The 27,998-nt window shown below is 57.2% G+C and overlaps 1 protein-coding gene across 2 annotated transcripts; it reads left to right on the forward strand.

Annotated features, from left to right (window-relative positions):
* On the forward strand, nucleotides 1–27,998 carry HIC2 (HIC ZBTB transcriptional repressor 2). 2 transcript variants are annotated; one of them, XM_081037904.1, is made up of 3 exons: nucleotides 1–126; nucleotides 19,653–19,751; nucleotides 21,358–27,998. In XM_081037904.1, exons 2-3 carry the CDS (start codon nucleotides 19,726–19,728, stop codon nucleotides 23,180–23,182), a joined length of 1,851 nt encoding a protein of 616 aa, XP_080894030.1. In that variant the 5' UTR covers nucleotides 1–126; nucleotides 19,653–19,725; the 3' UTR covers nucleotides 23,183–27,998. The 2 variants fall into 2 exon arrangements, with proteins under 2 accessions (XP_080894030.1, XP_080894031.1); XM_081037905.1 differs by lacking the exon at nucleotides 1–126 and adding an exon at nucleotides 17,840–17,857.

Here is a 27,998-nt window from a genome sequence, read left to right on the forward strand (position 1 = left end):
GCCGAGCCGGGCCGGCGGCGGGAGGACGGGGCGGGCGCGGGCGGCGCGGGCCGGGCGCCGAGGACGAGGAGCTGCGGGCAGGACCGGCCGGCCGGCGGACGGGGCGCCGCCGCCGACGCACACGAGGTGAGGGGCCGTCAGGGGTGGCGGGGGGCGCGGGCGGGGGCCGCGGGCGGGCGCGCCCCCGTGGAGAGGGGCGTGGGCGAGCGCGCGTCCGGCCGACGTGGGGCTGCGCGCGTGGGAGGGGCGCGCGTGTCCGCCGGGCCTGGGCGGGGCACAAGCGGGACCCCCGGCCGGCCCCTGGCAGCCCGGGCTTTGTGGTCCCCGTGCCCGACGGGGCGCGGGCGCCTGGGGACCCCGGGCACAAAGCTCCTGGGGCCGCGCCAGGCCGGGACGCGGGTCTGCTGAGCGGGGGTCGGCGGGCGAGCGGGCGCCGGCTCTTTGTGCCTTTTCATTAGCAATCTAATCCGAACAGCGTCGGGCGAGCTGCGCTGCCTGACAGGCGGGCGGGCTCCCATTATGCAAACGGCCCTGCGCCAGCAGCCTCCCCTCACATGGGGATTTTGCTATTTACAGAACTGCGGCCCTGCACGGTCTGAGGTCCCCTTCCCTTGCCCTCTCACCACAGGAAGACCGGCCTGGGCAGGGACAGGCCTGGAGGGGCCGCTCCCAGAGCGCCAGGCCCCGCGGCTGGTGGGCTCGCTGCCCTGCCCCCAGACCTCTCCTGTAGGCAGCCGCTTGGCAGGAAGAGAGATGGGCTTGGGGGAGGGGGTCGGCTGGCAGAAGGCGGGGACCGGCTGGCAGAGGGAGGGGGCTGAAGGGCCCCAGCTTGTCACTTTCTGTTTATCTACCAAGATGGTTCATATTCACACAGGCCTAGCTAGTGGGGGGGGGGATGCCTCTCCCTGGGGGGTAGTGACTTATGGAGAGGAGGGAACAAGGCCAGATAAAGCTCCCAGCGGCCCCACCCAGAATAGCGTTGGACTGCTTGGGGAAGGGGGCCCAGTGCTGATCGGGATGGTCTGGAATGGTTTTGAAGTTATTTATCCATGTCGTCTCCAATCCCCTCCACCTCCAGTGTCTTTTCTAGTTGGAGTTGCCAAGTACATCTGGAAAGCTAGGTTCCCGCCCCCCCCCCCCCAAACAGCAGGAGGGGTGTAACTCTGGGAGGCCACCCCTCTGACATGTGGTGGGGGGGAGGGGCAGAGCCTTGCCCATAGGAATCCTGTGGCAGGGGGTTGTTGACTGATGTGGGGATTGCTGTGCCTCTTGTACTGGGGGGAGGGGGGAGCTGGCAGGTAGTGGAGGGGCCTCCAGAGCCTCTAGGCTGATCCTGGGGGCTCTTCTCCAGGGGTCCTGGATGGAGGGATGGAGTTGGGTCACCCAAACTCAGGACCTTTCTGGAGCTAGCATTTATTGCTTCCTGGCTTCTGGCTTTACTTCTTCCATTCCATTCCCATCTGCCAGCGTCTGGACTCCCTGGGTCTTTCAGCAGACATTTTCAGGAGCACAGGCCATGTGGCCGGTGTGTAGCTCAGGCTCAAGGAGAGGGTGTATGCTTAGCAGAACAGGGTTGTTGGAGTGGTCTGAAAAAAAGCAGATGGGCCGGCCTCAGGCTGGCCTCTAGAGACAAAGCTGTGTGGTGAGATTGCTGGTTTAGCGGGCTCTTAGCACTGGGATGGGGTTGGGGGCGGCTGGATGGGAGGCTGATACTTGGGGGCTGAACTGAGTCCTTTGACCCTGGAGTAGGTCACCCTGCCTTCGAGTGCAATTGGGCTTATTAAAATGTTTATACCATGGGCAGGCTGTAGACTGGGAAGGCTGATGGGAGGCTCCCCACCTGCCTGCCTACCCTGGGGTCAGAGCTCCCAGGTTGGTCTGCTTTCCTTTGGCTCCTGGCTTCCTGCTAGCCAGTTTTGGGGTGTCACTGAGTGCCTGTTGCCTGGCTTCTCTGGCTTTTTGACCAGACTGCTGGTTTGTGCCCAGAATTTCTCCCTGCAGTGTTTCCCTGCCAGTTGTTGGGACTTGTTAGATTAGTCACTCCGCTTTTACAAGCGATTCCTGAAAAGAAAAATCTCCCTCTGGTTGTTGGCTTTGGGTAGAGGAAGAAGCAGCCCGAGGGAGCCCGGCTTTTAATTAAAGCAACACTGAAGTGTTTGCTGTGATTGCTGGAAGGAGGAGGAGGAGGCACAGGTGGGGCAGAGGTGATGCGTCCTGTCCTGCTGCTTGGTACCTGCTCTGGGGACAGGTAGGCACGATCCCATCCTGGCTCCCTGGTCTTGGCCAGCAGCCCAGGCTTCTCCACAAGCTGCAGTCCTGGATTAATCCTCACGTAGTGTTTTCTTTCCATAGATCAGATTTCTCATTTTGTTAATAAGCACAGCCTCTGATCCACTTGAAGTCAGCTGTTGTGGACCCGGAGCAACAGGGTTTTGCATTATTGAGCTGACAGGCCTGCTGCCTTCCCAGAGTCCTTATTGTCTGCCAGGGTCAGATCTGGGGGTTGGGGTAGGGCCTTTTAATTAGCAGCTAGCCCCCGAAGAAGGGCTGGCTGGGCAGTTCTGGAGAATCAGAGGAGTGAAGAAGGAATAAAGTTCAGTTTACCCAGGGGACCTGTGTCTCTGCCCTTTTGCTTGGCCTGTTGGCCTCTAGCAGTCAGCCCCACCCCATAGCTTGCTTGCCTTGCCCACTGGGGTTGAGGACCACTGCCCCTGGGACAGGATCACAGGATCACTAGGAGGGTGGGGGCTCTTCTTCCTGGCTGCTCCTCCTTCCTGGGAGGCAGCTTTCACCTGACAAGTCAGCTTCCACCCCTCCTGGTTCTTGCAGCTTGGCTGAGGGACTCCTGAGGGCTGTGAGAGGGAACTGGACTTAGTCAAAAAGTCTGTTGGGTGACACTCGCTCTGCGGGTTACTCTCCTCTGTGTGACCTTGGACAGTGATTGACTCTCTGAGCCTTAGTGTCCCTGTTTCTAAAATGGGAACAGAACTTGCGTTTATATTCATGTATCGCTGCCCTCCAGAGCTTAGTCTGGGGAAGACAGACAAGTAAACAAATGATTGTAAGATGGGGCGATAAGGGCTGGCACAGTGACAAATGGAGTGCAGAGGGCACCATGGGGATAGTGGTTGTGAGGCATGGACGGAGGGCCGGCTCTGGGCTGGAGGAGCGCCGTCGATGCCACGCTGAGTTCAGGTTGGCTGTAGGAGAGGGGTTTTCATGGGGAGTCCATTCAATTTCAGTAAGGCAGTGTGGCTGGGAAGACAGGAGAGCAGTGGGAAGAGCATGACCCTGCAGATACTGTTGTGAGAAGCACCCACTGTGTGCCAGGCGCCTGTGAGGCTTTTTCACAAGCTTTTTATTCATTCAACGAAATTTTTGGAGAACAAAGACAGTGCCCAGCCCCTGTGGCTAGACTAATTGTGCTGGTCTGCCCTCTGGCACTCACAGACTTGCCAACAAGTGGTCGGTTGTGGGGCTAGCGGATAGCGGAGGATAGCGGAACTCGGGAGTTTTCGCTGAATTGCCCAGTGCTCTCCTCTGACGGAGGGGTACATGAGACTAGGAGGTTAAAGAACTTTCTGGGGCTGCAAGTAAGCAACTGGTCAGGTTGGGGCTGGAGGGTAAATGCCTTGCCTTTGACTCCAGAGCCTGTGAGGAGGCGCATGTAGTATGAAACCTGGAGAGGTCTGAGATCCCAGCAGGGAATGGCAGGGAAGAGAGCCCCCCTCCCCAAGAGGATCCTGTCTCCCCGTTAGGGGCTCTGAACAAGCTGAGCCAGTTTGATTCTGCCTGGCACCACCAGGCCGTGCTTCCTGTTGGGAGGGGCCTTGCCCTAAGGGTTAGGGACCTGGATGGGGGGAGGGCTCTGAGAGGGACTGCAGGCTCAGCCTGGAGCCCAGTTTGAGCTGGGAGTGGCAAAGCAAGAAAAGCGGGTGGGGGTTGGGACTGTGTGTGGGCCCCCAGTGAGTTTGATAAAGGAGAGAAAGCCAGGAGCTGACTCCACGCTTCACCACAGGCCAGGAGGCAAGGGCCAGGGCACCTCCACCCAGTGGGGAGAGTAACCTGAAGAAACTGCCTGGGACAGTTGGGAAGGAGTTCAGAGCCCTTCCTTCTGACTGTTCGGCTTTCATGTTTTTCATGGTAATGTTCTGTGTGGGTGAAGCGAAGGGAAGGTGGGGCATATGGTCTTGGGGTTAGAACAGGTCCTTCTGCCAGAAGGGGTAGCCGACTGCTGCTGGGCCGAAGGGCCTTGCCTGCTGCTTGTGAGATTCATAGAGCATTCCTGTTTGCTGGTGATCCACCTCGGTGAGCACGTGGGGTGTGGGTGAGAAGGGATAGTGGGATATGGAAAGGCAGGTGGCCCAGTCTTCCCGTCCATCCCATGGCAATCCCAAGGGGCACTCCCAAAAAGCAGAGCTTGGGCTTGGCTATGGGGCGCTTCTAGGCTGTGGAGTTGGCCTGTGTGGCGGTGGAAGGGCCGCAGGCTCTGGCACGGGCGTGGCCGCGACGCAGACTACTCCCAGGTCTTCCCGGCTGCTGTTGGAGCCTCGGGCCGCTTTCCGGGCGGCACCTGTGGGTGGGTGGGTGGGTGGGTTTTCTCAAGCTACTCCAGGGCCTTGAGAACAGGTGGGTGGAGGTACTGCTCCCATCACCACACTGGGGTCTGAGCCCCCGCTCTCTTCATCAGCCTCGTCTCAGGGTCTTTAATTAAGGGGGAGGGCTCTCCTGTGGCCTTTGCAGTTCCCTCCCTTGTGCTCCTCTGCAAGGTGGCCGGGTCTCAGTGGATTGTTGTTCATAACATGAATGAGAAAGGAAGTAGGGTAGGTGGCTGGGGTCTGGGTCCACAGTGGCCTGTCCCTGTGTGGACACCGTGGAGTTGTTCTTGGTGATGAGCGTGGGCTACACATTGACCCACCAAGTGCGTGCCATTACTTGTGCTGCCTGGCTGAGGCCTCCCTGCCGGAGCGCTGGTTTTCAGCTGTGCGTCTCAGGATCAGCTGGGAGCTGGCGGGCCCGGCCTGGCCCGGCCTATCTCTGGGGTGGGTCCAGGCATGCATGTGTCCTAAAGCTTTTGAAATGAATCCCATGTGCAGCCAAATTTGAGACCCACTGCTTTAGCAGGTCCTAAGCCTTTGTTGATAACAGAATCAAGCAAGTGGTGAGTCCAAACAGACCAGTGCGTGTGACCTAGGGTAGTCACACACTGCTTTACTGTGACCGCCTAGTGGGATCAGGCTTTCTCTGTTCGTTACCAGGGTCTCAGAGAAGCACTGGGCACAGAGGGGCCTCACTCTTTCATGGCCCCTCTTACCTGGGTGGCAGTGGAAGGGACTCCAGGACTCTTGATCTTTCTTGGCCTTCAGAGACTGCCTGTCCTGGTTTTTGGTTACATGCTTGGGCCCTGCTGGTCTCTGCGTGTCCTGGCAGGGCCTGACAGTGACATTTGGGTTCCTTGTGGCTCCCTAACTAGCCCACTGTGGCCGTAGCTGGGGACCGCAGGACCTGTGCCTTTCTTTTTCTTTTTGTCCTCAAGGTCCCTGGGAGAGAGAGATTGGTCCCTAAGGTTGGTTTCCTGGGCTGTTATCTGGGTAAGGTGTGTGAGGGGGTCACTACCAAGGGTCCAGGAGGCATAGTGGGAGGGGGGCTGGGAAGGGCCCTGGGAAGGGCCCTGGAGGCAGAGCTTCAGGTAAGGCCTTCTCATCCAGCCCCCTTTGCTGGAACAGAACAATGGGCTGTCCTGGGGTTTAGTTCCTATCTAGGGGCAGACAGGACACAAGACAGCCCCTGCCTGCTCTGGCAGCTTCCCATGTGAGGTGAGCGGCAAGGCCCCTGGGTGTGCTGTGGTCTAGGCTGGTCTCCTGGGTAAGAAGTGCTGTTCTGTAGAAAAGGAAGAGCAGCCTGGGCTGGGGCAGTGAAGGAGATGGGATCGAGAGCGGTCTTGGCTGGATAGTCAAGGAGGAAGGGGGGGTTGTGGGGTGTCGTCACGATGTCCTCCCTCAGCTCCTTTTCTGCCTGCACACATCTTGGTGGGTGGACCCAGGGGGCTGTATTGAGAGTGTATGTCTTTGGGGGTGAATTCCTGTCTCAGTGCTTTTGCCTCTTCACCCCATTCTTCCCCAGGGCCTCATTGCCCTTTCCTTTGGTAGGAGGTAGCTGATGGTTTCTGTCTGGCAGGTGCTATAAAGGCAACGTGGCTTGAAAACTGGGAGGAGGATGATTCTTGCAGAGTTCCTGGCAGAATGCAAAGAAAGTAGTGGCAGAAGAGGGCCGGGTGCTCACTTTTGGATTCTTACCCCATGCTAGGCCTTGTGGGAGGCATTTTACATCCTAATGTAATCCTCAGAACATACCTGTGCAGGCCCAATCATTTTCTCAACTGCCACTGTACAAGTGGCTCAGAGAGGTTAAGTAATTAGTCTCGAGTTGCACAGCTAGGAAGTGGATAGAGAAGTTCTAAGAGTTTGAGAAACAACCACACGTGTGTGGAAGCCTTGAACATGTGGGTTCCTTCCTCTGGGCAGTGCTTGGGCCAGAGGACAACCAACGTTTTCATTTTGAGTGGGATGGTGGGATGGCCTCCTTGTACAAAGCCATGGTGTCCAGTTCCTTGAGCTGGAGCGGGAGGGTAGTCCCTTGTACGCTGGGGAAGGACAACTATAAGCCTGCTGAACAGGTGCCCTCCCCCTTCTCCCAGGACCTGGAGGGTAGAGAGGACTCTGGGCCTTCGTTCTCCTTCTAGTCACAACTCCTTCCCTCTGGCATGTGGGAGTCCCCTGCCCTGTGGAAACTCACTCCAGGAGAGCCATGTGGGGGACACTGGGTGTCCTGGGACTTGGAGCTGGGCTCCTTTCCTTGCGTGGGCCAATGAGAGGTGCTCAGGCTCTCTGGTAGTACAGAGGGTACACGCTGGGCGGCCTCTCTTGGCAGTGGGAGTCTGTCTCTTGGTAGATGGGCCCAGAGGTCTGGGAGATCCTGGCAGTGAGGGGAGGGGCCAAGCCACAGCCCGAGGTGCCTTTCTCACCTGCTGGGAGGCTTCAGGCCTGGGTGGGCTTGGGTTGTCCTTTGGCCCTGGTAGGCCACCCTGAGCCTCAGAGGGGTGCAGGCCTAGGGGAGAGGATTGTTTCCAAAGTCCCACATTCCATGCATATGTTGACGCTGATAAGGGCAGCAGGGCTGGCTTAGCCGCTTTGGGCAGGAGGGGACTTTGACTTCATACCCCCAGCAGACAGCATGCACGTCCTGCTTCCTGTAGCACCCCTCCCCCATCACCCCACAGACCACCTTTGCCTCCAGAACACCCAGCCCAGGTCCCACAGCCTGCAGAGGCCTGCCTTGCCTCTTGAAGCATTACCAGGTCCATGAGCTCACAGGTCTTTGGGTCCCTTAATATTAGTTTGTGCCGGCTATGCCTCTAAGTATTTGCGGATGCCATTTGAAATGGCACTTCCTTTTATTTGTTTGAAATTTGTTATTCTCAGGTTTGGCAGAAGGCACCTTTCCCAGGATTTCACCATTTGGTGAACAACTGTGGTTTTGTGCAAAGGAGACTCTGGTGTCAAGACTTTCCTCCAGACCTCTCCGTGCCTCGTTTTCTTTGCCTATAAAATGGGTTGGTAGAAATATTTCAGGTAATGGTTATCAGCTGTTCTCAGAGTGTTTTGCATACCCCTGGGGGTCCCTAAGGCCCTTTTCTTAAAACTTAAAAGTTACTGGCCTTTGTCTCATGTTGACACTTGCACCAATGGTACAAAGCCATGGCAGGTGGCCTTTGCGGTGGTGCCACCGTGCCCCACCAACCCACCCCGTGCCCGTCAGTGCTCTGGTCCGAGGCTACCAGTCTTACTCCTGTGTCGTGGGGAGGCAGTACAGATAGATGATTGAGTAGTGAATCCTGGAGTACATGTCTCTTTAGTACTGTGTGTGGCAAAATGGGGGTGCACACAAAGCTCTCCTGCTGCAGATGGAAGTATGATGGTTGTCTCCCCGAAAAGCACTTCACATTGGCTTGGGCTGTGTGCTGACCCAGCTGCTTTCCCTCATGGAACTTTATTTTTACCTGAACGAACGACTGACAGACAAGGTAGGGTTATTCAGACTCACAGAATTTGTCAGACATTTTCTTAAATGAAAAGTGATCCTTGCCACTTTTAGGAAAACAGTATTTGTTGCCATTGAAAGCAGTGTCGCAGGAAAATGAGAATTTTAGAAAACTTGTGTCTTTCATCAGGAGCCTGACTTAAAGACTTCTGTAAAATTAGTGGCGATCTTAACATGGAATTTTGTTTTGTTTTGTGTAATAAAATGTGACAACATTTGGAAGATCTGATTAACTCAGTGAACCAATATTTTCCAAATGACCAGGGCTTGATGTTACAAAATCCTGGGTGGATATGAGTTTAGGGTAAACCAATGGATTTTTATGTAACCAGATATGAATAAGTCACTAATGTAATTTCAGATTCTACATTGCAGTTTTTAAGAAACTAACCACTTGTCAAGTTTTTTTGTGTAGTATCAATGAAGAATAGCCACAATTATCTGAAAGGGCTATTAAAATACTCTCCCTTTCTATCTGTGTAAGGTCAAATTTCTTCATAGATTTTAATCAAAACCACATATCCTAACAGACTGAATGCAGAAGCAGATACGGGAATCTAGCTATTTCCATTAAACCAGACATTAAAGAGATTTGCAAGAATGTAAAATAGTGCCACTCTTCTCTTTGTTTGGAATAGTTTATTTTAAAATGTTAGTTATGTTAACATAAATGAGTTTATTATTTTTATTTTCGGTCAATTAAATGTTTTTTAATTACCAGTTTTTCTAATACAGTGACTGGAATAGTAAATAGAATATCACACAGTAACACCTACTATAGTATCATATAGGCCTATAAAAGTTCTTCGGGAGTCCTTACTAACTTTTAAGAATGTAAACAGTTTTGGGACTGCTGACACGAAAGGGCTCTGGGCCCTCCTTTCTGTCCTTTATCATTTCCACCTCTTCACCTCCACCTTATCTTTTCTCATGTATTATTTCCTTCTATCTCTTCTCAACACTTCTTCCTGACCAGCATTTGCTCCCCTAATAAACACTTGTGAGGGCCTGCTGCATGCCAGGTGCCGCTGTGGCTGCTGGGCTAGTGGGACGCAGGGTCTCTAACCTTGAGAGCCTGGTTGAGGGGGCAGGGCGGAGGGCATGGACCGAATGGGAGGTACACGTGGAAAGCAGCTCGGTTGTCAGTGCTGACACTGGCTGGGGAGGGGGCACTCAGGCATGACGGGGCCCCAGCTGAGAAGTGGGCCAGGGCACCTGTGGGAAGCGCTGTGCAGGCCAGGTCGCAGTGTGGACTTTATTCAGGTATCAGGGACCCATTGAAAGCTTGAAGCAGGGGAGGGACTTGATGAGATCGGTGTCTGAGAAAGATAACTCCAAAATGGCGGGGCCAGGGGCTACAGGGGAGATGTGGGCTAGTCTTCCATGTTTTCTCTTGGAATGGCTTTAACTCTTCCCTTGTTCCCCTGCAGTCCTTGGGAAGAGTCTTGGGGTTCCCCTTCTTTTGGATGAGGCATTCCCGCCCACCCAAGTATGGAGGCCCCGCCTTGGCTTCTGTTGCTTTCTACTCATTAGGACAGTGATGTTTTCTGGGCGTCTCCTGTGGGACTGACCCTCCCAAGCCCTTGTTCACACATTGTTGCCTTCTCCCAGCTGCGTGGCCCTGCTGGTTTGTGCTGTGCCTGGCTCAGGTGATGTGAGGGGATGCTCAGAAGTGTCACAGCTTTAGCCCCTCTGTCCTCCCTGGATCTAGAGCATCTCGTGTCCCTCTCCCCTTTCTGTGGGACTTCTGCACAGAGCATGCCAGCTTCCTCAGTAGATTGTGAGATTGTGCTCTAGATTATTTATGGAAGTGTCAACCAGAGGGTGTAAATCACATGCACACACATATAGGCCTCACTGTATGGAAACACGGCCCTGGCCCCCCCGTCCCATGTAAGACGCCCGCCCCCTGTGCCCACCCCGCCTCTCTCCAAGAGTCTGCTCTTCTGAATTTCCCGTGGAGCATTCCCTGGCGTTTCTTCATTGTTCCCGGCACTTGTCTGGATCCTTGAATGGTGGGTGGCTGGTTTTGGCTGTTTGATCTTTGCAGGCACGGAACTGGGTGCTAATCTCTATTTTGAGCTTCCCTGACGTGCTGTGTTGTATTAACTGGGGTCCCTGTGTTCCTGTCCCCCACTTGGAGTGTTCCAAGGTGGCGCTGTCCCACGCCTCATCACTGCTGACAGGAAAGGAATGTCAGGGTTGTTTTCAGGGTTTTGGGGGGGGGGCAGGTTGCCTCCTCAGTCGCCCAGTTTTCACAACCCCCTGGCTCTACTTCTCCAGGCAGAGAAGTACCTGTTTATTTTGTTTCTGTCTCTAAACCCACTTCCTTAATACTAAACAATTCTTCCAGCGTCACCGAGTCCATGTTAAAAGGAGAGTGAAACCCGGTGCACACTTCTTTTGCCAAGTCTGAGTGAGCCCTCTGTCCAGTTCCCTTTCTAGGCTCTTGGCCTCTCCTCTGTTAGCCCCTTCAAGTACCTGCTGGACAGATGAGACCTCTTCTGCCAAGAGCTGTAGCTCTTCTGCACAGTGCCACAGATGGTAATATTTTCCGTAGCAGTTCCCTAATTTTAAAAATTCTGGTGGATGCCCAAGGTGTTTCTGTTTCTTCCCGCCTTTTGGATTAAAACAACCTGATCCTTGATCTTTGGCTTTCGTTCCTTAAACCCTTTGTGTGAGGCTCTCGGGGTTTGGGGGTTGATCACCCACACGGGAGCAAACGGGCTTTTTTCCTGCTGCCCAGCAGTGTCCTTTGACCCCAGTCTCTGAGGGCCTCGTCCATTTTCTTCCTGGCCTCCTCCCTTTAATGCACCCAGTTGGCTGTATCCGGGACCTGCTTGCTCAGGCTTAGCCTGCTCTTCTTCAAGTTTCCTCTTCTCTGCTGGGCTTGTCTCTAGCATCTGAAGAGCCCTTCCTTTAGAAGTATTAGACTCTAGGACTATTAAAAACACTGTTGGGTTGTTGTTTCCTTTGGAAGGCAGACACTGGTCTGCCCCTAATAAGAGACTTGAAGGTCGTCTCTAGGTTTCCTGTGGGTGGGTTCCTGGCCGGTCTGTAGACTTCCCTCTTCTAAGACGGACACTCCATCCTGGATTTGGCTGCCTCCCTCCTGTCTTGTCAGTGTTCCGCTTCTTGTCTTGTGATCGTTGTTATTATTTGGGGGTTCGGGGACCTTACTGCCTGGCTCTGGTCTACTTGCTAATCAGGACCGAGACCGGAGGGACCCTGTTCCCCCTGCTGAAGGTTTCTGTGCACTGGATCGCATCCCGTAAGAAGTGTGCACAGTCATGAGCTCCAAGGATCCTTCACAGATGGACATGCTTGTGTAACCAGCATTTAGACTGAGAAACAACCCCAGAAGTCCCTCGTGTGTCCTTTGAGTCACCCCTCCTCTCCCCTCACCCCTAGCCCCTGGATTCTTGCTTTCCAACTTGAACTTATATGAATGGGATCGTACTGCATAGTCTCTTGGGCCTGACTTCTTTGGTCATTATATGCTTGAGAGACTCACCTGTGTACATGTAGGTCAGCCATATGACCTTGCCAATAATCAACTATTTCTGACCAGTAAAAGGCAACTTCGTAAGGTTCAACCTAAACGTGCAGTCCTGCTCACTGCTGGCTAGATGGCAGTCCCCACACCTGCAGTGGCCTCTCCTGACAGAGCTGGGCTGCCGTGCGAGTGCTTGGCCGGTGGGTTTCCGGTCGTGCACCTTGGCGTGGACCTTCTGGCCCACAAGCTTTGCATGCTTTCAGTCTAGGTCTTATTTTTAAATATGACCTTTCGATTTCCTCCCCGGGAGATAATTCTTTTAGTCTTTGTCCAGCTAATTAAAACCCTTCATTACTGTCTGGCATCGTTTTGTTTTGTTTTTTTTCTGATTCCCCTTTAGCATGCCATCTCAGTCTTATCCCAGCCAGAAGGGTCATGCTGTGGGGCAGGGCAGAGGTTCCTTAATGCCAACTTGCCTCAGTCTTTACCAGCCCATGGCAATGATGTGGGTGAGGGCTGTCCATCATCCTTTCTTGGGAAGGACTTGTGCACATTGAGAGGTGGTTCTTCCTGCTTTTAGAGTCTGTAGTTGGCATAAGAAATTGTTAGCTAAGGGCTGTTTTTGAAATTGTGCAGTTGGAGAGCCTCTTCCCAGATCCTTGGGCCAGGCAGCTGCAGCTCTGACTCAGCTGTGACTGCCGTCTCCCCCCAGGGCTCAGGTGTCTTTTGGGAAGGGTGTCCTGGGGCCTGAGATGATCGAGATAGCCGCTTCAAGGGGGGCAGACTAGCTTCCCAAGGGCCCTTTTAACTCCTTGTGTGTGGGATTTCCACCTACTGAACTGCTCGGCCGTCCCTGCTTGGCCTTCATCCCTTCCTTGAGTCCTCTGCCTGCTACCCCCACCCAGAAGCCCTTGCCCACCATCCTGGCTCCATGATGCCCGTGGTATAACCAGGCTCGGCCTCACGGTCTCACATTCTAGGCCCACTGGTTTTATTCATCACTCTCTGGGCCTGTTTATGTGGGAAACGTGTCTTCCCTTCTGGGGCTCTCTCCTTCCTCTTGAGACCTACCGGCTGAGCATTTACTGCTTGCAGAAAGAACACTGGGCTTTCTGGGCGGTAGTAGAAAGCTCATAACCCACCCCAGTGCTTCCCAGACTCGACTGTGTGTGCAAGTCCCTTGGAGTTGAAATGTGGGTTCTGCTTTATTTGAGAGATCCCGGGTGCTGCTGCTGGTTGTTGGACCAAGGCCTGTGAAGAGCAGGACAAGTAGGAAGTGGGACTGGGGGTACAGGAGCCAGCACACCGGGCCTGTCTGCCTCCTGGCTGACGTGCCCCTGGATTTGCACTTGTTCCCGGCCTCATAGGGTTAGCTGATTTCTCTGCTGTCCGATTGGCAGGCGCAACCTGCCCGCTCTGCCATGTCCAGGCTCCTATTCTGGCACGGTCACTGCTAGTGAGTCTTTTACCAACATTGCCCAGCCCCCCACAGGTGCAGTGCAATGTGGGGACAGAGCCTGGAGGAGAACGTAGTCTTTGTAATAATAATCATAACCTTAAATTCTTATTTCCCTTTGAGCAGTGCTCACCTGCCTCTCCCCAGTAGCACTCATGGTCTTGGCCCAACTCGGAACTCTTGGCCAGACTGTGTCAGGCCTGGGGCCTTGCTGGCAGGACTCTGCCCTTCATCTTTCCCGGTGCCAGACAGCCAGTTGTGCCAGCACCAGCAGGGGAAATCCAGCTGCGCTGTCCCAGGTTGTCCTGGCCTTGTTTCTCTCTGTGGCTTCAAAGCTAGGAGTCACAGGAGGGTCGTAGGCCTGCGTGGGGGAAGGAGGAGAGGACCTGAGGCTGCTCTGGAGAAGGTGTGAGGGTCCCGGGGCCTGGTGCGGGGTGATGTGAGCCTCCTGCCAGGCTTGCCTGCAAAACGCCACTTCCTCCTGCTGGTGAGCTTCCCACAAGCTTCGCACCTTCCAGATGGGAGTGGAATAGATGGGAAGGCGGTCAGGGCCCAGGAGGGACTTGGCCCCGCATGGGCAGCACAGCGTCTTCATGGGAGTGGCGGCATAGGGATTTCAGGACAGATTCAAGTGGAGTTGGGGAGGATGCCCTCTCTGTGATTAGGGTGAGCTAGTGGGTGAACAGCAGGGCTGGACGAGGGCTGCAGAAGGAAGGCCGCTCAGGGGCCCTGACCACCACGCCACCAATGCGCAGAGTGGGGCCTGAGTGTTTATTTCATAGAAGCTACGTTGGAGGGAGGTCTGGCCTCCTGGCGTTCACGGAGCCTGTTGCTTTCCAGGAGGATGGTCTGGGAGAAGAGCCAGGAGCTGCTGGCCGCCATCCAGATCTGGGCAGGATTACACGGCTGGGCTTGCCCAGAGCACTGAGTCCCACCCACCAGCAGCCCCTGCCTGGAGGGGCAGGCCAGAGAGGTCACAGAAGCCAGGGAGGGTCCCAGAGGAGTAGCAGGAGCAGCTGGGGCCCCCAAGTAGGCTGCACGACAGGCCCCACCTTGTGGCTTCAGATCTGAAGCTCTTTACTGCCCTGGGGTGCTGGAGGAGCTGGACTGACCCTGCACCCCAGACAAGGACACAGGCTGGGTGAGGTGGGTGGTGGGGAGCGGGGAGTGAGGGTGCAGGTGTGCAAGGCCCTCTGTAGCTCCATGTGGGGGGCAGCGCTGCTGTGAGTGGCACCCCTACGCCTGCCCAGGAGGGAGCACAGGGTATCCATCCCGGGGGCAGGAAAAGTGGCCGCCGCTCTGGAGTCCCGCTTCGAGTCCTCACAGCCACCTGTTTGCTCTTAGGACCTTGCAGTTGCTTACCCCCAAACTTTGTCGTACCTGCCCCTGGAGGTGGAGGTAACTGCCGTGTTTCCCCAAAAAGAAGACCTAGCAGGACAATCTGCTCTAATGCGTCTTTTGGAGCAAAAATTAATATAGGACCTGGTATTGTACTATACTACACTACTACTATATCACGTTGCATTATATTACACCTGGTCTTATAGTAAAATAATACTGGGTCTTATATGAATTTTTGCTCCAAAAGATGCATTCGAGCTGATTGTCTGGCTCGGTCTTATTTTCAGGGAAGCAGGGTAACCTCTCAGAATCTTCTCCATATGCAGGCTGCCCTCTCACAGGGCAGACTGGCACCGGGCGAGGTGTGGCGTAAGCAGTATGAAGGAGAGGGGCTCCTGGCCCTGTTGCGATTTAAAAGGCTTCACACAGGAATCCCCGGTTAAGGAGAGAGAGGCCGTAGGGCTGGCATGAGTGGAGTCCTGGGCTGGTGGGTGTGCAGGCCTGGTGGGGTGGGTAGGTGAGGGCCGGGCCTTAGACTCTTCCGGATCCTGGGCTGCTTGGACCTTCCAGGCATTGTTCACTCTGCCCTCCTGTAGGTAGGGAGAGGCCAGGCCTTCAGGGCAGAGGCAGTGCTGCACCTCTGGGGCCACCCCTGGAGTAGCAGGTGACCACAGGGGGGTTGACTGGGGCAAGGGCAGATCCTGCCTTGGGACTCAGGCTTGGAGGCAGTGCCAGCGTGGTGGGGGTCCTCTGACACAGTCTGATGTGCTTAAACCCCCGGGAGTGTGGAACCTGCCACCCAGCATTACCTCTTTGGCCTGCCATGCCTGTGCCTACCTGGCAGTGGAGCCCTGTGGGTCGGATGATTCCTGTGTCACTGTCACTTCTGACCAAGGAGGTGGGTAAGGTAGAGGAACAGTCTCATGGGGGATGCCTTAGGGTGGGCTGGGCAGTAGCTTCTCCTCGCCCCCCGGGATAGCTCCAGGCCTCCTGACGGAAGGCTGCCAGGGAGGGAGATGGGTGAGGATGTTCCCAGGAGATCTGGGCAAAGAGGCCTGCCCAGGGAGGGGGTGGGGGGCCCTCCATCCTGGCTGGGCGTGGACCTGGGGAAGTTTCCTGAAATCAGGCAGTGTTTTCATCAAGGTGCCTGCAGTTACCTCTGTGAGGCCTCGTTCCTGCCCCGAGGTCAGGCATTGAGTAAAGGGACAGCATTCTCCTGGGGGGCACCCCTCATGAGGGTCAGGAGTCCAGCTGGGAAACCACACCCTGAGTGGCCCCCACAAGAGGGGCTAGTGGTGGGCATGGGTGTGTTCCTTTGTTCCCAGAACTGTCAGCCTGGTCTCCAGAGGGTACCCATTGTGGGTTAAATGACTGGAGAGTTCTGAGTGCCCGGGCCTCCTGGAGTTGGGGCAGCTCCTGTCAGAATGGGGTGTGAGGTGGGGGGAAGCTGGAGTCAAGTCATTTTTGGCTTTCTGCTTAAGCAAGTATCACTTTCACCTTAAAACCTCCTCTCATGGCCTCTGAAAGGTACAGGGCCAGAGCACGCTCTCCTGCTTTTTGTGGGGTGCTAGAAAGAGAGGCCTCAAGGTGGCCCCGTACTAGCCTCCTCATAAGCTCCTGCTGCCTTATGGAGTGCCTAAGGTGGGTGGGGCCCCTGGGATTGTGGACAGGTGGGGGCTCCCATGGGGTGTTGCTCCCCGGGTCAGGAGGTCATGGGCCCCGCCTCTGCCATCCTTGTCAGCCTTTTGGCTGGTGTGTGTTTGGGGGGTGGGGTGGGACTAGGGATCAAGGCTGCCTAGGGGATGTGGGGGCAGACCTGAGGGGTGTCCTTGGCTTGGGGCTTCGACTGCCTGCTGGAGACACACGAGGGCTGCCCAGACAGGGAAGAGCCAGGAGGGACAGGGATCTCCTTCCACCGTGGTCACTGCCCTCATGAGCCACCTGCAGTGTGCCCAAGGGCTCATGAGGCTGAACTGGTACCCTGGGTGGGCTCGAAACCAGCAGTGAGGAGGGGGTTGCAGCCATGCCACGGATGGCATGTCCCTCCACACTGCTGGCCCCTGGCCTTCCTGCCTCCGGGGAGGTGAGAGGTGAGCAGTTGGGGTGGGTGCTGGAGCAGAGGCTGGATGTGCAGAGATGAGAGTGGGGAGAATGCAGAGCACACAGGCTCCTGGGGTGCGGGAGGGTCAACGGGGTGAATGCAGTTGGCATAGGGCAGCGCCCAGTAAACATTAGCTGGTGTTGAGCAGGCGTGTCCTGTCAAAACCTCTGTTCTTTCTCTCCTTTTGTTTGGAGTTAATTTTCCCCCATTTGAGGGAAAATTTACATGCAACATGGTACCCAAACTTCAAGTGGCTCCTTGAATTTTGACCAGAGAGTGCATTCACTTGACTTACCCCAGACTCCTAAGAAGATAAAGAACCGATCTCAGTCCCGGAAAGTTTCTCATGTCCTTTTCCAGACAATGCTCACTTCACCTTCCACTGGCTGCTCTGATTTTGTTTCTACCATAGATTAGTTATAGAACGTGACATAAATGTGTAATTCCACCCCCCAGAGATAACCTCGTTTAGTAATTGGGTGTGTGTGCCCCAAGATTTTTCTTTGCACAAGACGACTGCCTAGTGGGGCCTTCCATTCTGTTAGTTGTTGAGGGTGGACAGGAAAGGAGCAGCAGAGGGGGTGTGGGGATCTGTGGCCAGCTCTCCCTGGCTCAGCTAGCAGGGCCTAGCCTTCCCTTGGACGGATGTGTGCTGCCAGTAGCATCTGGGCCCTGGGTCTCGCGCGTGCGCGCGCGCGTGTGTGTGTGTGTGTGTGTGTGTGTTGGGGTGGGGCAGTTGCCTCTCTGGCTTTTCTGTGGTAAGGGCCTGGAGGGGAAGAAAAGGAAATGAGATCTCAGCAAGGCCCTGTCCCAGTTCCTGGTGTCCCCGACCTGTTGGGTAGGTGGGTGTTGACCATTCTGTAAACAGGACCCGAGAAGGTGATCCAGGTCTTCCGCCAGGTCTCTGTTCATTCCCCCACACCCTTTGTGTTCACAAGTGGGCACAGCTGATCTTCCCCCACGGACTTGTGTTCCTTCTCTTCCCTGCCAGGGGGAAGCCCAGCTGCCAACACCACCCACCCACCCAGCTGGGAAGGGCCAGGTCTCCACCTTAGAGAAGAAGCCGACTGTCCCACTGCCCCAGATCCTGGGATTCCTGGAGCCCGCGCTCCCGGCGGGCAGCGGCCTGAGCTGGGTGTGGGATCCCGGGGGCTGATAGGCTCACTGCCTGGGCCTGCTGCCAGGGGCCGCTGGGTGCCAGGCAGTGTCCTCAGCCCAGCCTGTGGTGGGTTCCTGCCAGGGCTGGGTACCAGCACCTGTGCTCAGTGGGCCATTGTGCTGCCAGCTTGCTGGACCAGCCCCCACAGCCGTGTTGCTCCTTACCTGGCACCCTCCCCCCAACCCAGGCTGCGTCCTCTCCCGGGTAGGTGCTTGCTCTTCCCACAGCGGACGGTGAGTGGGAGGGCAGAGGTTCCTGGCTGTCATCATTTCACTGAGAAGAGCAGTGCTTCATAGGGATTCTGGCCCTGCATCAGGGGGCACCACCTCACCTGTTGTCCTGTGGCTTACAGGCACAGGGGTGACCCATGCTCGGCCTGGCCTGGGGTAGACAGGTGGTAGGCAGGCAGCATCGAACTGGCAGCTTTGCTGAGGCCCCACCCAGTGAAGGGTGCACACTGTCCTGCTGAGTGTCCCTGTGGGAGGTCAGGCTCGAGAGGAGTCACATGTGACCCGGCCTGGGAGACTTTGGTCAGTCACTCAGCCGGGCCGTCCGCGGGCGAGTGAAATGGTTGTCGGGCTGAGCAGGAGGCCCCGTCCTGTTCTGCCACCTACCCCCTGCACTGCTCTAGTAGTTGCTGGCCTGATCTCTGACACGAGCAAAGTAACCCCTAGTTACAGGCTCTGGCATGTGCTGAGGCAGAGGCCCCGGGCAGACGCTGTGCCCATGCAGGGCTTGGCTTGTCCTGCGGTCCAGGGAGGCAGGGGGGCACGGGGCTGTGTGACAGGCGTCTCGTCAGCTGTGGCTTCCTGTCCGTTCTTACTGGCCGATCACCAGTGTTGCAATGGTCTTTGCTGTCCTTCCCAAGGCTGGGCTTGGCTCTATCCTGCTGGCTGTCTCTGGCCTCACCTGGTAGGGGAGCCTGGACTGTCCACACAGGTGAGGGGCCCAGGCCTTGTTAAATGTGAACCCTCTTAGGCCGTTGGACCTACGGAGTTGGTTCTGCTGCCCTCTGGGCCATCGGTGGGATCCTGGACCAACTGTGCCCCCTCCCGCCTGGGCCACCTCTATGAGAGGGGAGTTGTGCTAGGGGCCAAAGAGACAGCTGGCAGGCTGGGGCTGAGGCCTCCCAGCCACCCCGCACCCCGGGTCTGGTCACATTCCTGAGGGACCTGCTGAGCCTCCCTGGCCCTGGGGGTGGGGGAAGGGCAGTCAGGGATGGGCTCCACGCTGCTGCAGGCCTCCTCCCCCACCCTGGCTCCATTCCAAGGGAGCCAAGGCCTGCCTGAGAGGGGTTCGAGGAGCCAGAACCTCAAGACCCCTTCCCGTGGGACCTGAAGCCAGGGGTGGTGGTGGGGCTGAGGGAGCCCACCCGCATCTGGTAGCAGCTGCCAGCTGCTTTGGCAGGCTGGTATTGAAAGGCGAGCTTGCAAAAACTCCTGTGAGGGGAGGCCATGTGGTCAGGCTGGGCAGGGCAGGGCAGGAGGGGGCTGGGCCCTCTGGGCAGGGAGGGGGCAAGAACAGATCTGGAAGGGAAGGCGACCAGAGAGCCAGAAGCCAGAAGCGGTTGAGACTGGTTCTTATAAATAGCCCATTGCACCAGTGCCTCCAATTTTGACCTTTTGTTATGTAAATGTGGCCAGTCTAGGCAGGGCCTTGTCCGGGCCGCTGACCACTGTACTCTCGTCAGGAATTCTGTGCCTGCCCCCAGCTCCCCAGGCGCAGGTGGCCCTTGGAGCACCCTGACTCTCCTGGGTGGGAGAAGGGTGCAGCACCTCTGAGCTTTCTAGACCTGCCACCTTCCCTGCCACTCGGCCCGGTGGCAAGTACTGTGGCCACTGTCTCCTGCCTGGCTGGCTGCCCTTGGCGTCCCAGCCAGAGAGACCCCCCCAGACCTGCTGGGAGCAAGGGCTCCAGGGCTACCAGCCACCTCTTTCACTGTCCCTCCCCTTCTAAATGATGGATGTCTGGGTGACTGTGTCCGTTTTCTCCTCCCCAGGTGACCAGGCATTGATGCCCCCCCAAGGGAGGCCACGTGCTCAAGGAGGCCACCCCCGCTGGCTGCTGCTCACATGGTTTCTGGGCCCCTGGCGCTCCGGTAGGCTGAGGCCGGGGAGCTGGCAGGGCCGGGGAGGGGCAGGGCGGCCTGGGGGAGGGAGGCCCGTCCACCTGCTCCTGCTGGGGGCTTTCTGGGCGGCCCACACAGCCCTGCAGCTCTCGGCTGCATGTGGCCTGCAGTCCTTTGTGTGCATGCCGTGCTGGGCAGCGTGGAGGGGAGACTGTGGCATGCCGCTCTTGGCCTGGGGACGATGAGACCTCCTGTCCTCAACTGTCCTTTTGCCGGGCTCAGAGCACCAGGTGTTCTGGGTGCTGGTGGAGGTAACATTGCATTTCCCTGGGGTCAAGTGTCCTGCCTGGCTGACGGGGGCGAGGTTGGTTCCCACAGGACCTGGGCTCCAGCCTCTGCACCCCGACTGAGCAGCCTTACAGGGCCAAGCAGGTGTTTGCTGCCTCCTGCTGTCAGGCCCTGGGTGCCGCCTGACACCCATGTGGGCAGGTAGCGGGGAAGGGGGAGCATTTGTATCACAGGGAGACTGGTGGGTGCAATCCCTCTAGGCTCTGCCCCAAGGGAGGCAGGGCTGGGCTCCCTAGTAGGAGTCGGAAGTCGCAGGTGGGGTGAGGCTCAAAGCACTCAGTTCCTTTCAGAGACGGGGCCCTGAGTAGGAGGTGCAGGTACCTTCTTCAGGGTACCTTCTCTGTGGTACACAGTTGCCTGTGGGAGGGTGGGCGCATGGTGACGCATTGCCGCACAGCCAGCGCAGAGTTCTTGAGGAGGCCAGAGGCCTCTGCGTGTTTATTACTTAATGACATCAGTGTCTGTGCCAGTCTGCTGAGGCCAGGTGGCCATCTTTCCCAGGCCCAGGTTGCGCTGCCCTGCCCAGCAGGGACCCTGGGCCCAAGCAGTGCCAGGGGCTTTGCCCAGCCCCCTCTTCTGCATAGCACTCAGAGGAGCAGACTAGGAAGTGTTCTGTGCCTCTGGGGGGGGTGGGGAGGCACACGCGAGGGAAGGCATGTGGGCTGCAGTGTCTGGGAGGTGGCCACGGGACATAAGCAAATCTGAAGGCTTGGGAAGCCTCTCGGGTTGGTTGAGAGGCACCCAGTATGGAGCGGGGGTCACAGACCAGAGCTCCATATTTGATTTGGCCCATGTGGTTTTCAGGGAAAAGGACCTTGATTCAGCATTGGGAGATTTCACCTAAACATCTGGTTTCTGGGTGGTCTTCAAAGCTGGGACGCTGCATGCTTACAGAAGTCAGCCTACCCACGGCTCCTGCTCCCAGCACCTCAGTCCTCTGCTGGTCATTTTTGGGTCCCCTGCAGACTTCCTTTAGCGTGGAGGTGGTACCTGGGCTGTGGGGCCAAGTTCAGTCCCAGCTTCTCTACTTGGCACTGAGTGACTTTCATTGTCCTGCTTCTGTTTTGTCATTGGTGCAAATGGGGCCAGCGCCGTTGTCCCTTCTTGGGCAGCGTGAGTCCTTGGTGGGCAATGTGAGTTCCCTCCCCAGGTACTGTGCCCAAGGAGGCGGCCAGGGGCCAGGTCAGCATGGAGGCTCCTCTGACTGTCACTGTGGGCCACCTTGGCCTTGGGCCCTTGCCCAAGAGTCCCGGTCAGCTAATGTGCATATGCCTGTTCTTGCCCCCAGGTGGTACACGTGGGCAGGGCGTGGGGACATGGGGCCCGACATGGAGCTGCCCAGCCACTCCAAACAGCTCCTGCTGCAGCTAAACCAGCAGAGGACAAAGGGCTTCCTGTGTGACGTCATCATCATGGTAGAGAACTCCATCTTCCGGGCCCATAAGAATGTCCTGGCCGCCAGCAGCATCTACTTCAAGTCCCTGGTCCTGCACGACAACCTCATCAACCTGGACACGGACATGGTCAGCTCCACGGTGTTCCAGCAGATCCTGGACTTCATCTACACGGGCAAACTGCTGCCCAGTGACCAGCCCGCCGAGCCCAACTTCAGCACTCTCCTCACCGCCGCCAGCTACCTCCAGCTGCCCGAGTTGGCAGCCCTCTGCCGCCGCAAGCTCAAGCGAGCCGGCAAGCCCTTTGGCTCTGGACGGGTGGGGGCTGCCGGCATGGGGCGACCCCCTCGCAGCCAGCGGCTCTCCACAGCCTCTGTCATCCAGGCTCGATATCCAGGGCTCATGGATGGGCGTAAGGGGGCCCACACCCCGCAGGAGCTCCCCCAGGCCAAAGGCTCAGATGATGAGCTCTTCCTTGGCGGTTCCAACCAGGAAAGTGTGCACAGCCTGAGTCGGGCCGTGTGTCCAGCCAGTGGGGAAGCTGGCCTGGGCAGCTGCAGTACCAATGGGAGCAGTGGGGGCTGTGAGCAGGAGCTGGGCCTGGACCTGTCCAAAAAGAGCCCCCCTTTGCCCCCCGCCACGCCCGGTCCCCCTCTCACCCCCGATGACCCAGCCCAGATGAGCGACAGTCAGCACGGCTCACCCCTCTCAGCCTCTGCGCCTCCGATTGCCAACAGTGCCTCTTACACTGAGCTGGGGGGCACCCCCAGTGAGTCCATGGATCTGGACGGGGCTGAGGACAACCACCTGAGCCTGCTGGAGGGGCCCGGGGGGCAGCTCCGGAAGAGCCTCCGGCATTCGGCCCGCAAGAAGGAGTGGAGCAAGAAGGAGCCCCTGGCAGCTTCTCCCTTTGAGCGGAGAGAGTCCGGGCCCAAGGGTCCCTGCCCAGGGGAAGAGAGTGAGGGGCTCGGGGACAGGGTTCCTAATGGCATCTTGGCCAACAGTGTGGCCGGGGGTGGCCCCAGTGGGCCCTACGGAGAGCCCCCGTACCCCTGTAAGGATGAGGAGGAAAATGGCAAGGATGGGAGCGAGGACAGCGGGCAGAGTGGGAGCGAGGGAGGTAGTGGCCACGCCAGCTCCCACTACATGTACCGGCAGGAGGGCTATGAGACGGTGTCCTACGGGGACAACCTGTACGTCTGCATCCCCTGCGCCAAAGGCTTCCCCAGCTCCGAGCAGCTCAACGCCCACGTGGAGACCCACACGGAGGAGGAGCTTTTCATCCAGGAGGAGGGCGCCTACGAGCCGGGCAGTGGCGGCGCCGAGGAGGAGGCCGAGGACCTATCAGCACCCAGCGCCGCCTGCGCAGCTGAGCCCCGGCCCTTCAAGTGCTCAGTGTGCGACAAGACCTACAAGGACCCGGCCACCCTGCGGCAGCATGAGAAGACGCACTGGCTGACGCGGCCCTTCCCCTGCAACATCTGCGGCAAGATGTTCACGCAGCGTGGCACCATGACACGCCACATGCGCAGCCACCTGGGCCTGAAGCCCTTTGCCTGCGATGAGTGTGGCATGCGCTTCACCCGCCAGTACCGTCTGACCGAGCACATGCGCGTGCACTCAGGTGAGAAGCCCTACGAGTGCCAGCTCTGCGGGGGCAAGTTCACGCAGCAGCGCAACCTCCTCAGCCACCTGCGCATGCACACCTCCCCCTCCTAGAAGCCAAAGACCTTCTCCGGCCTTCGGGCGCCCTCTGCAGACTCGCTGCCCTCGGGAACAATGGAAGGAAGAAACAAGGAGGCTGAGCGGCCGGCCGACCGGACCCCAGGTCCAGCGGGGGTGGCTCCTGGCCGCACCTCCGGCCAGCCCCCCCACCCAGAGCTTTAATCCACAGTCTGTACCAAGGGAAGAGAGCGGAAGGAGGCCGGGTCCCGAGCCCCGCGGGTGTCTTGTGGGTGTGCAGTCTACCTCCCGATCCCGTCCAGGCCCCCCGCTGCCTGCCAGGGCTGCTGCAGGGCCTGTGGGAATGGGTCACGGGGTTCGCAGGGACCCGGCCTTTTTCCCGCAGGTTGGGGCAGGGCAAGTAGGGACGTCCACCCACGCCGGGAGGATCAGGGCTGCCTGTGGACAGGGGCAGCGTCCTGCGCATACGATGCTAGTCTGTGCGGCCTACCACGGCTCTGTGGGGAGGGTGCTGGGTGGGAGGGAATGGAGCCCTCCCTCCTCGAGCCAGGGGGGCCCCCACCGCCTACCTCTCCACAACTAAAGAGCCCTCTGGGCCTGTGTTGCTGTTATTCCTACTGATCTGTTCCTTTTTTCCTTATGAATTTTGTTTTTTAAACCAAAACCAACAAGAGTTTATTTTCCTCCCGGCCCCTTGGGGCTGAGCCTGGGTCTGCAGACTGAATGTATGGGGCAGCTGCCCCTCCCGCCCCCCCGCCCCGGTTGCAGGCCGCGGGGCGCCCACCCCTCCAGGCCCCAGAAGCCCTTCTTGGCCAAAGGCTTCCCTGGGCCCCGAGCCCCGCCTCGGCTGCCTCAGGAGAGAGAGTGCTTTTCCTATAGTTTCCGAGGAATCTTCTTTGTTTAGAGGTACTTGTTTTTTATTAAGAAAGAAACCAGTGTAACGTTTATGTGAATGTTTGAACTGGAAGGTCTGGGGTTCGCGGGGGGGCGGGGGGAGGCTGGACTGGGTGCCAGGGCCGTCGGTACTCTTGTTTTTCTTTTCTTTGTGTGTGTGGTGTGCGCGGTGCGTGTGGACAGATGTTGCGCTTTCCTTCTTCCTTACCTGTCAAGGTGGAGAGACTTCTGACCTTTTGCTACCTCTTGAATTCACGAGAACAGTAAGTTGGTGACTGGCAGTTGAGGCCGTGACACTTTTGTTTTCCTCCCGTTAGTGCGCACAGGAAGATGTGTGTTCGAGTGAGCCAGGCTTGGGCTGACCAGGCGGCCCTCCTGGGCTTGGCTGAGACCCAGCCCAGGGCCCTACCACCCACACTCTCAGTGGGGTCCTGCGTGCTCGCCTGGGGGTTTTCTCCTGAGCACAGGGATAGCTGTGGCTGCCCTGAAGGTGTTTCGAGTATGCTACTGAGCTCCAAGAAGCCCGCATAACTCCATTCTGGGCCCGGGGAAGGGTGTGAGTAGTCCAGCCCCATGGGAGCTCCCAGTGTGGGGCCAGGCGCTGGCAACGCCCGCTGGGCAACGGGGGAAACAGGAGCAAGCTCCTTGTAGCTCCCTGCCAGGGCCAGGATGAGGCAGAAGGGAGCCCCACCAGCCTGTCTCCTAGGCCTGCGAGAGCTTGAGCTTGAGCTTGGGAAAGCAGAAGCCCCGCCTAGCCAGTGCAAGGGTGTGGGGAGGGGCTGACTAAGGTGGTGTGGCCTGGGGGCAGGGAGGGGACTGCCCTGCTGGGCATCACTGGAGGCAGTTCTGGCCCAGGGCCACTCTGCTGTGTAGTTGGCTGCCTCCCATTGTCTCAGCCCTGTCTGGGGTTCCATCCCTCGCCCCTCACCTTGAGCTTTCTCTACCAGTCTCAGACACCTCCATGGGCCCAGAACCCACTTGAAACGCCAGACTAGGTTGCCACAGGTGGCTCCACTGTCCTCGGCCACAGGAGCCACGGGGCTGGGTCAGCGGCTTTATATTCTTCGTTTTGCTTCATGCTTTACTTCTTTTTTTCTTTCTACTTTAAGTTCAGACCAAAAAATTCCAGAGTCATCCCCTACCTCCACCCCTCCAGAGACCCTCCAACGAAAAACAGAGCCTGAGATCAGGGACCCGAGTGGTGAATGGTGTGTTGTGGGAGTGAGGGCTCCTGGCTGAGCCCTCTGTGCAGTGCCCCCAGCCCTGAGCCGGCTCCTCGTCCCTTTGGCTGGGAAACGGAGGACTGGACCCAGGGTTTCTTGTTCCAGCAGGTCAGTGAGGGCAGGGCCTGTCCCAGGCCCCTCTGCTCTCCCAACCCCACCCCACTCCATCAGCACTTAAGCCACACGACACAAAGTCTGTACTGCACGGGGGGTGTACACACGCCCAGCCTGTGTGTGGCCTCCCGGGCCATGGGCAGCCACAAACGTGAGGTGACTTGTGAAAAGAGGTGATTCATTTGCAGAGTTTCAGGGACTGGGCGCAAAGGCCCCTCACTCAACGATATGTTCGTGCGACATAGTATTGTACCCACCTGAGTATTGTATCGAGCCTTTTCTGTATTTTAACAAGAAAGCAAAACACTAGTTTCCTATTTAAGATTTTAAGGGTTTGTGGGGTGGGACGGGATTGACACAACACTTGGTTTTGTTTTCTTTTTCCTTTGATTTCATGTGGCGTGTGTGCTTTTGAGAGTGTGCGTGGAGATGTGATAAGAGCCTCACAAGGAAATTAGGCCGTTGGAGGCCCAGGGCGGCTTACAGTTCTCTGCTTTAGTCACTTAATTCCTGAATGTTTCGGAGAAACAGGAAACAAAATAGCAGATACCATGTAGGAAAGGATAAACGACAACAAAAAAAAAAAAAAGAAAAAAAAAGAAAAAGAAAAGAAAGAAAAAAAAAAAGCTCATACCCAAATTCACAAAACCTATTTTTTAAACCAAAGCACATTTTGAATGAGTATGGAACCTCAACGGGCTCAGAAAAAAAAAGATACTAATATATTTATCTCATTGTTTACATAAACTTTTACAGTTTCAGACCTCAGCAGCTGTAAGGCCAGTCCCAGTGAGTCCCCACCTTCCTCTGAAGGCCCTGCCACGCCGGCCCTGGAACAGCTCGCGGGCAGAGGAGCAGGTGTGGGCCCCCTGGATTCACCTGAACCCTCGTCCCCAGCCCCGGGCCTCCCCAAGCCCAGCTGGCACCAAAGAGCTTGGGCCAGTGCTGACCGGCCCCCAGGCCTCCTGGCCAGCTGGCACAGCAGGAGGTGGCCGTCGGCTCTGGCCACTGGACCCAAGTCTGGGCTTGGGCCCCGGGATAGAGGCGAGCCCCAGCCCCTCCACTCCTCCATCTCCCACCCCCCTGCTGCTCTGCCTGCGACCCTGGGGTGGGTTGATGTGAGGGTCCTTCTCAAGCCAAAAAGCCAGGACCTTTGCACCTCCATTGACTCTGGCTGGTCCCCACCCCTGGGGGACACCCCTCCCCACACCTGCTGGCAGCAGGAGGGGCTCACTGGGCTGGTCCTTACCAACACAGATGGTGCAAACACTCTGAACAGTGTTGTTTTTGTATCAATATGTTTGTGCAGTGATGAATGTATTTATTTCTCAGACTGGGGGCAAGCGAGTGGCAGGCCGGGCTCTGCCATGGCATGCTCCTACCAGACCGAGCCGCCACAAAGGCTCATCCAGGATTGCAAAAAAGGCAAAAAAGAAAAGATGAACCTTTAAGCAAATAAGAATCTCAGAGACTCGCAGCATAGCCATACACCTCAGCCTGTGAAATGAACAATCTGGACCCAGACTTTCAGAACCTCATGCAGCCATGTGTGTGTTTCCTGTTCGTCACCACTGGGGGGCACTGGGCTGTCCCCTGCCCCCACCCCGTCAGTATTCACTGGACTTGGCCGAGTGCAGGAGTGTGATCTGGGTTGGTTGGCTGGGCGGGCACATGCCCAGCTGCCCTCCCCCGTGGCCGTCCTGAGTTGGGGTGAGGCCTCGGCAGCCATGAGGGCAGGGCTCAGGGAAGAGGTGCCTGCATCCGTCCTGTCCCCTAGGCTTGTGGGGCGAAAGCAGAGGTTCCAGGCCTTAGGAGAACAAACAAGGAACCCCCTCCTTGCCATGCCCCCTGAAGGGACCAAGGCCCTAGCTCTAACCAAGAGTCACGTTGGGGCAGATATTACTGAACCTGTGAATCCAATGCCAGGAGTGGGGATAGAGGGACCTAACCAGAGCCTCAGTCTGACATTCCAAATTCGGGGGTGGGTATGTGCTGTGGGAATTGAGGCTGCCCAGGACCCCCCAGCTTCAGTCACCCCACTTTAATTTTCTACCGGGAACCCCTCCCCCTACCTCACCTTGCTATTTATTGCTGTAATTTATTGACCTCAAAAATGCTGCATAACAGACCTCATTTGGGGCAGGGAGGATCCCCAGGGCTCCCCCCCCTCCACTTGGCGGGGCCCTGTGGGGCCAGGTGCTGAGGGGAGCCTCTCTGTACCCCACCTATCACTTGCTTTCCCCCTCCCCCCTTGGGGGACCCCAGGTTGGGCTCTGGCCCATTCATAAATACCTCGAGGGGGAGAGGGAGGGATGGGGTTATAGCTGTTTTGTTTAATCAGAATTGGAAGAGGGATCATGTCCTACTTTATGCCCTTCCCATAAAGGGGGAGGGACACCGTGATCACACTCCTGTACTGGCCACCGCCGCTGTCAGTCATTACATTGAGTTCACGTCCCTCGAGAGTTTGGATAAATTCAGGTCAGAGCTGCAAGTATGCAGCCCTCAAGTGTCATAGAAAAGCAATTCACCGACGACTGATCTCTCCATTCAGAAGCGTGCAGTCTTAATGTACAGTGATGAGAAACTGTTATTTTATGATCTTTTCATTAAAAGCTTGA

This window comes from Rhinolophus hipposideros (genome assembly GCF_964194185.1).
Source record: "Rhinolophus hipposideros genome assembly, chromosome: 24".
Classification (NCBI taxonomy): Eukaryota; Metazoa; Chordata; class Mammalia; order Chiroptera; family Rhinolophidae; genus Rhinolophus; species Rhinolophus hipposideros.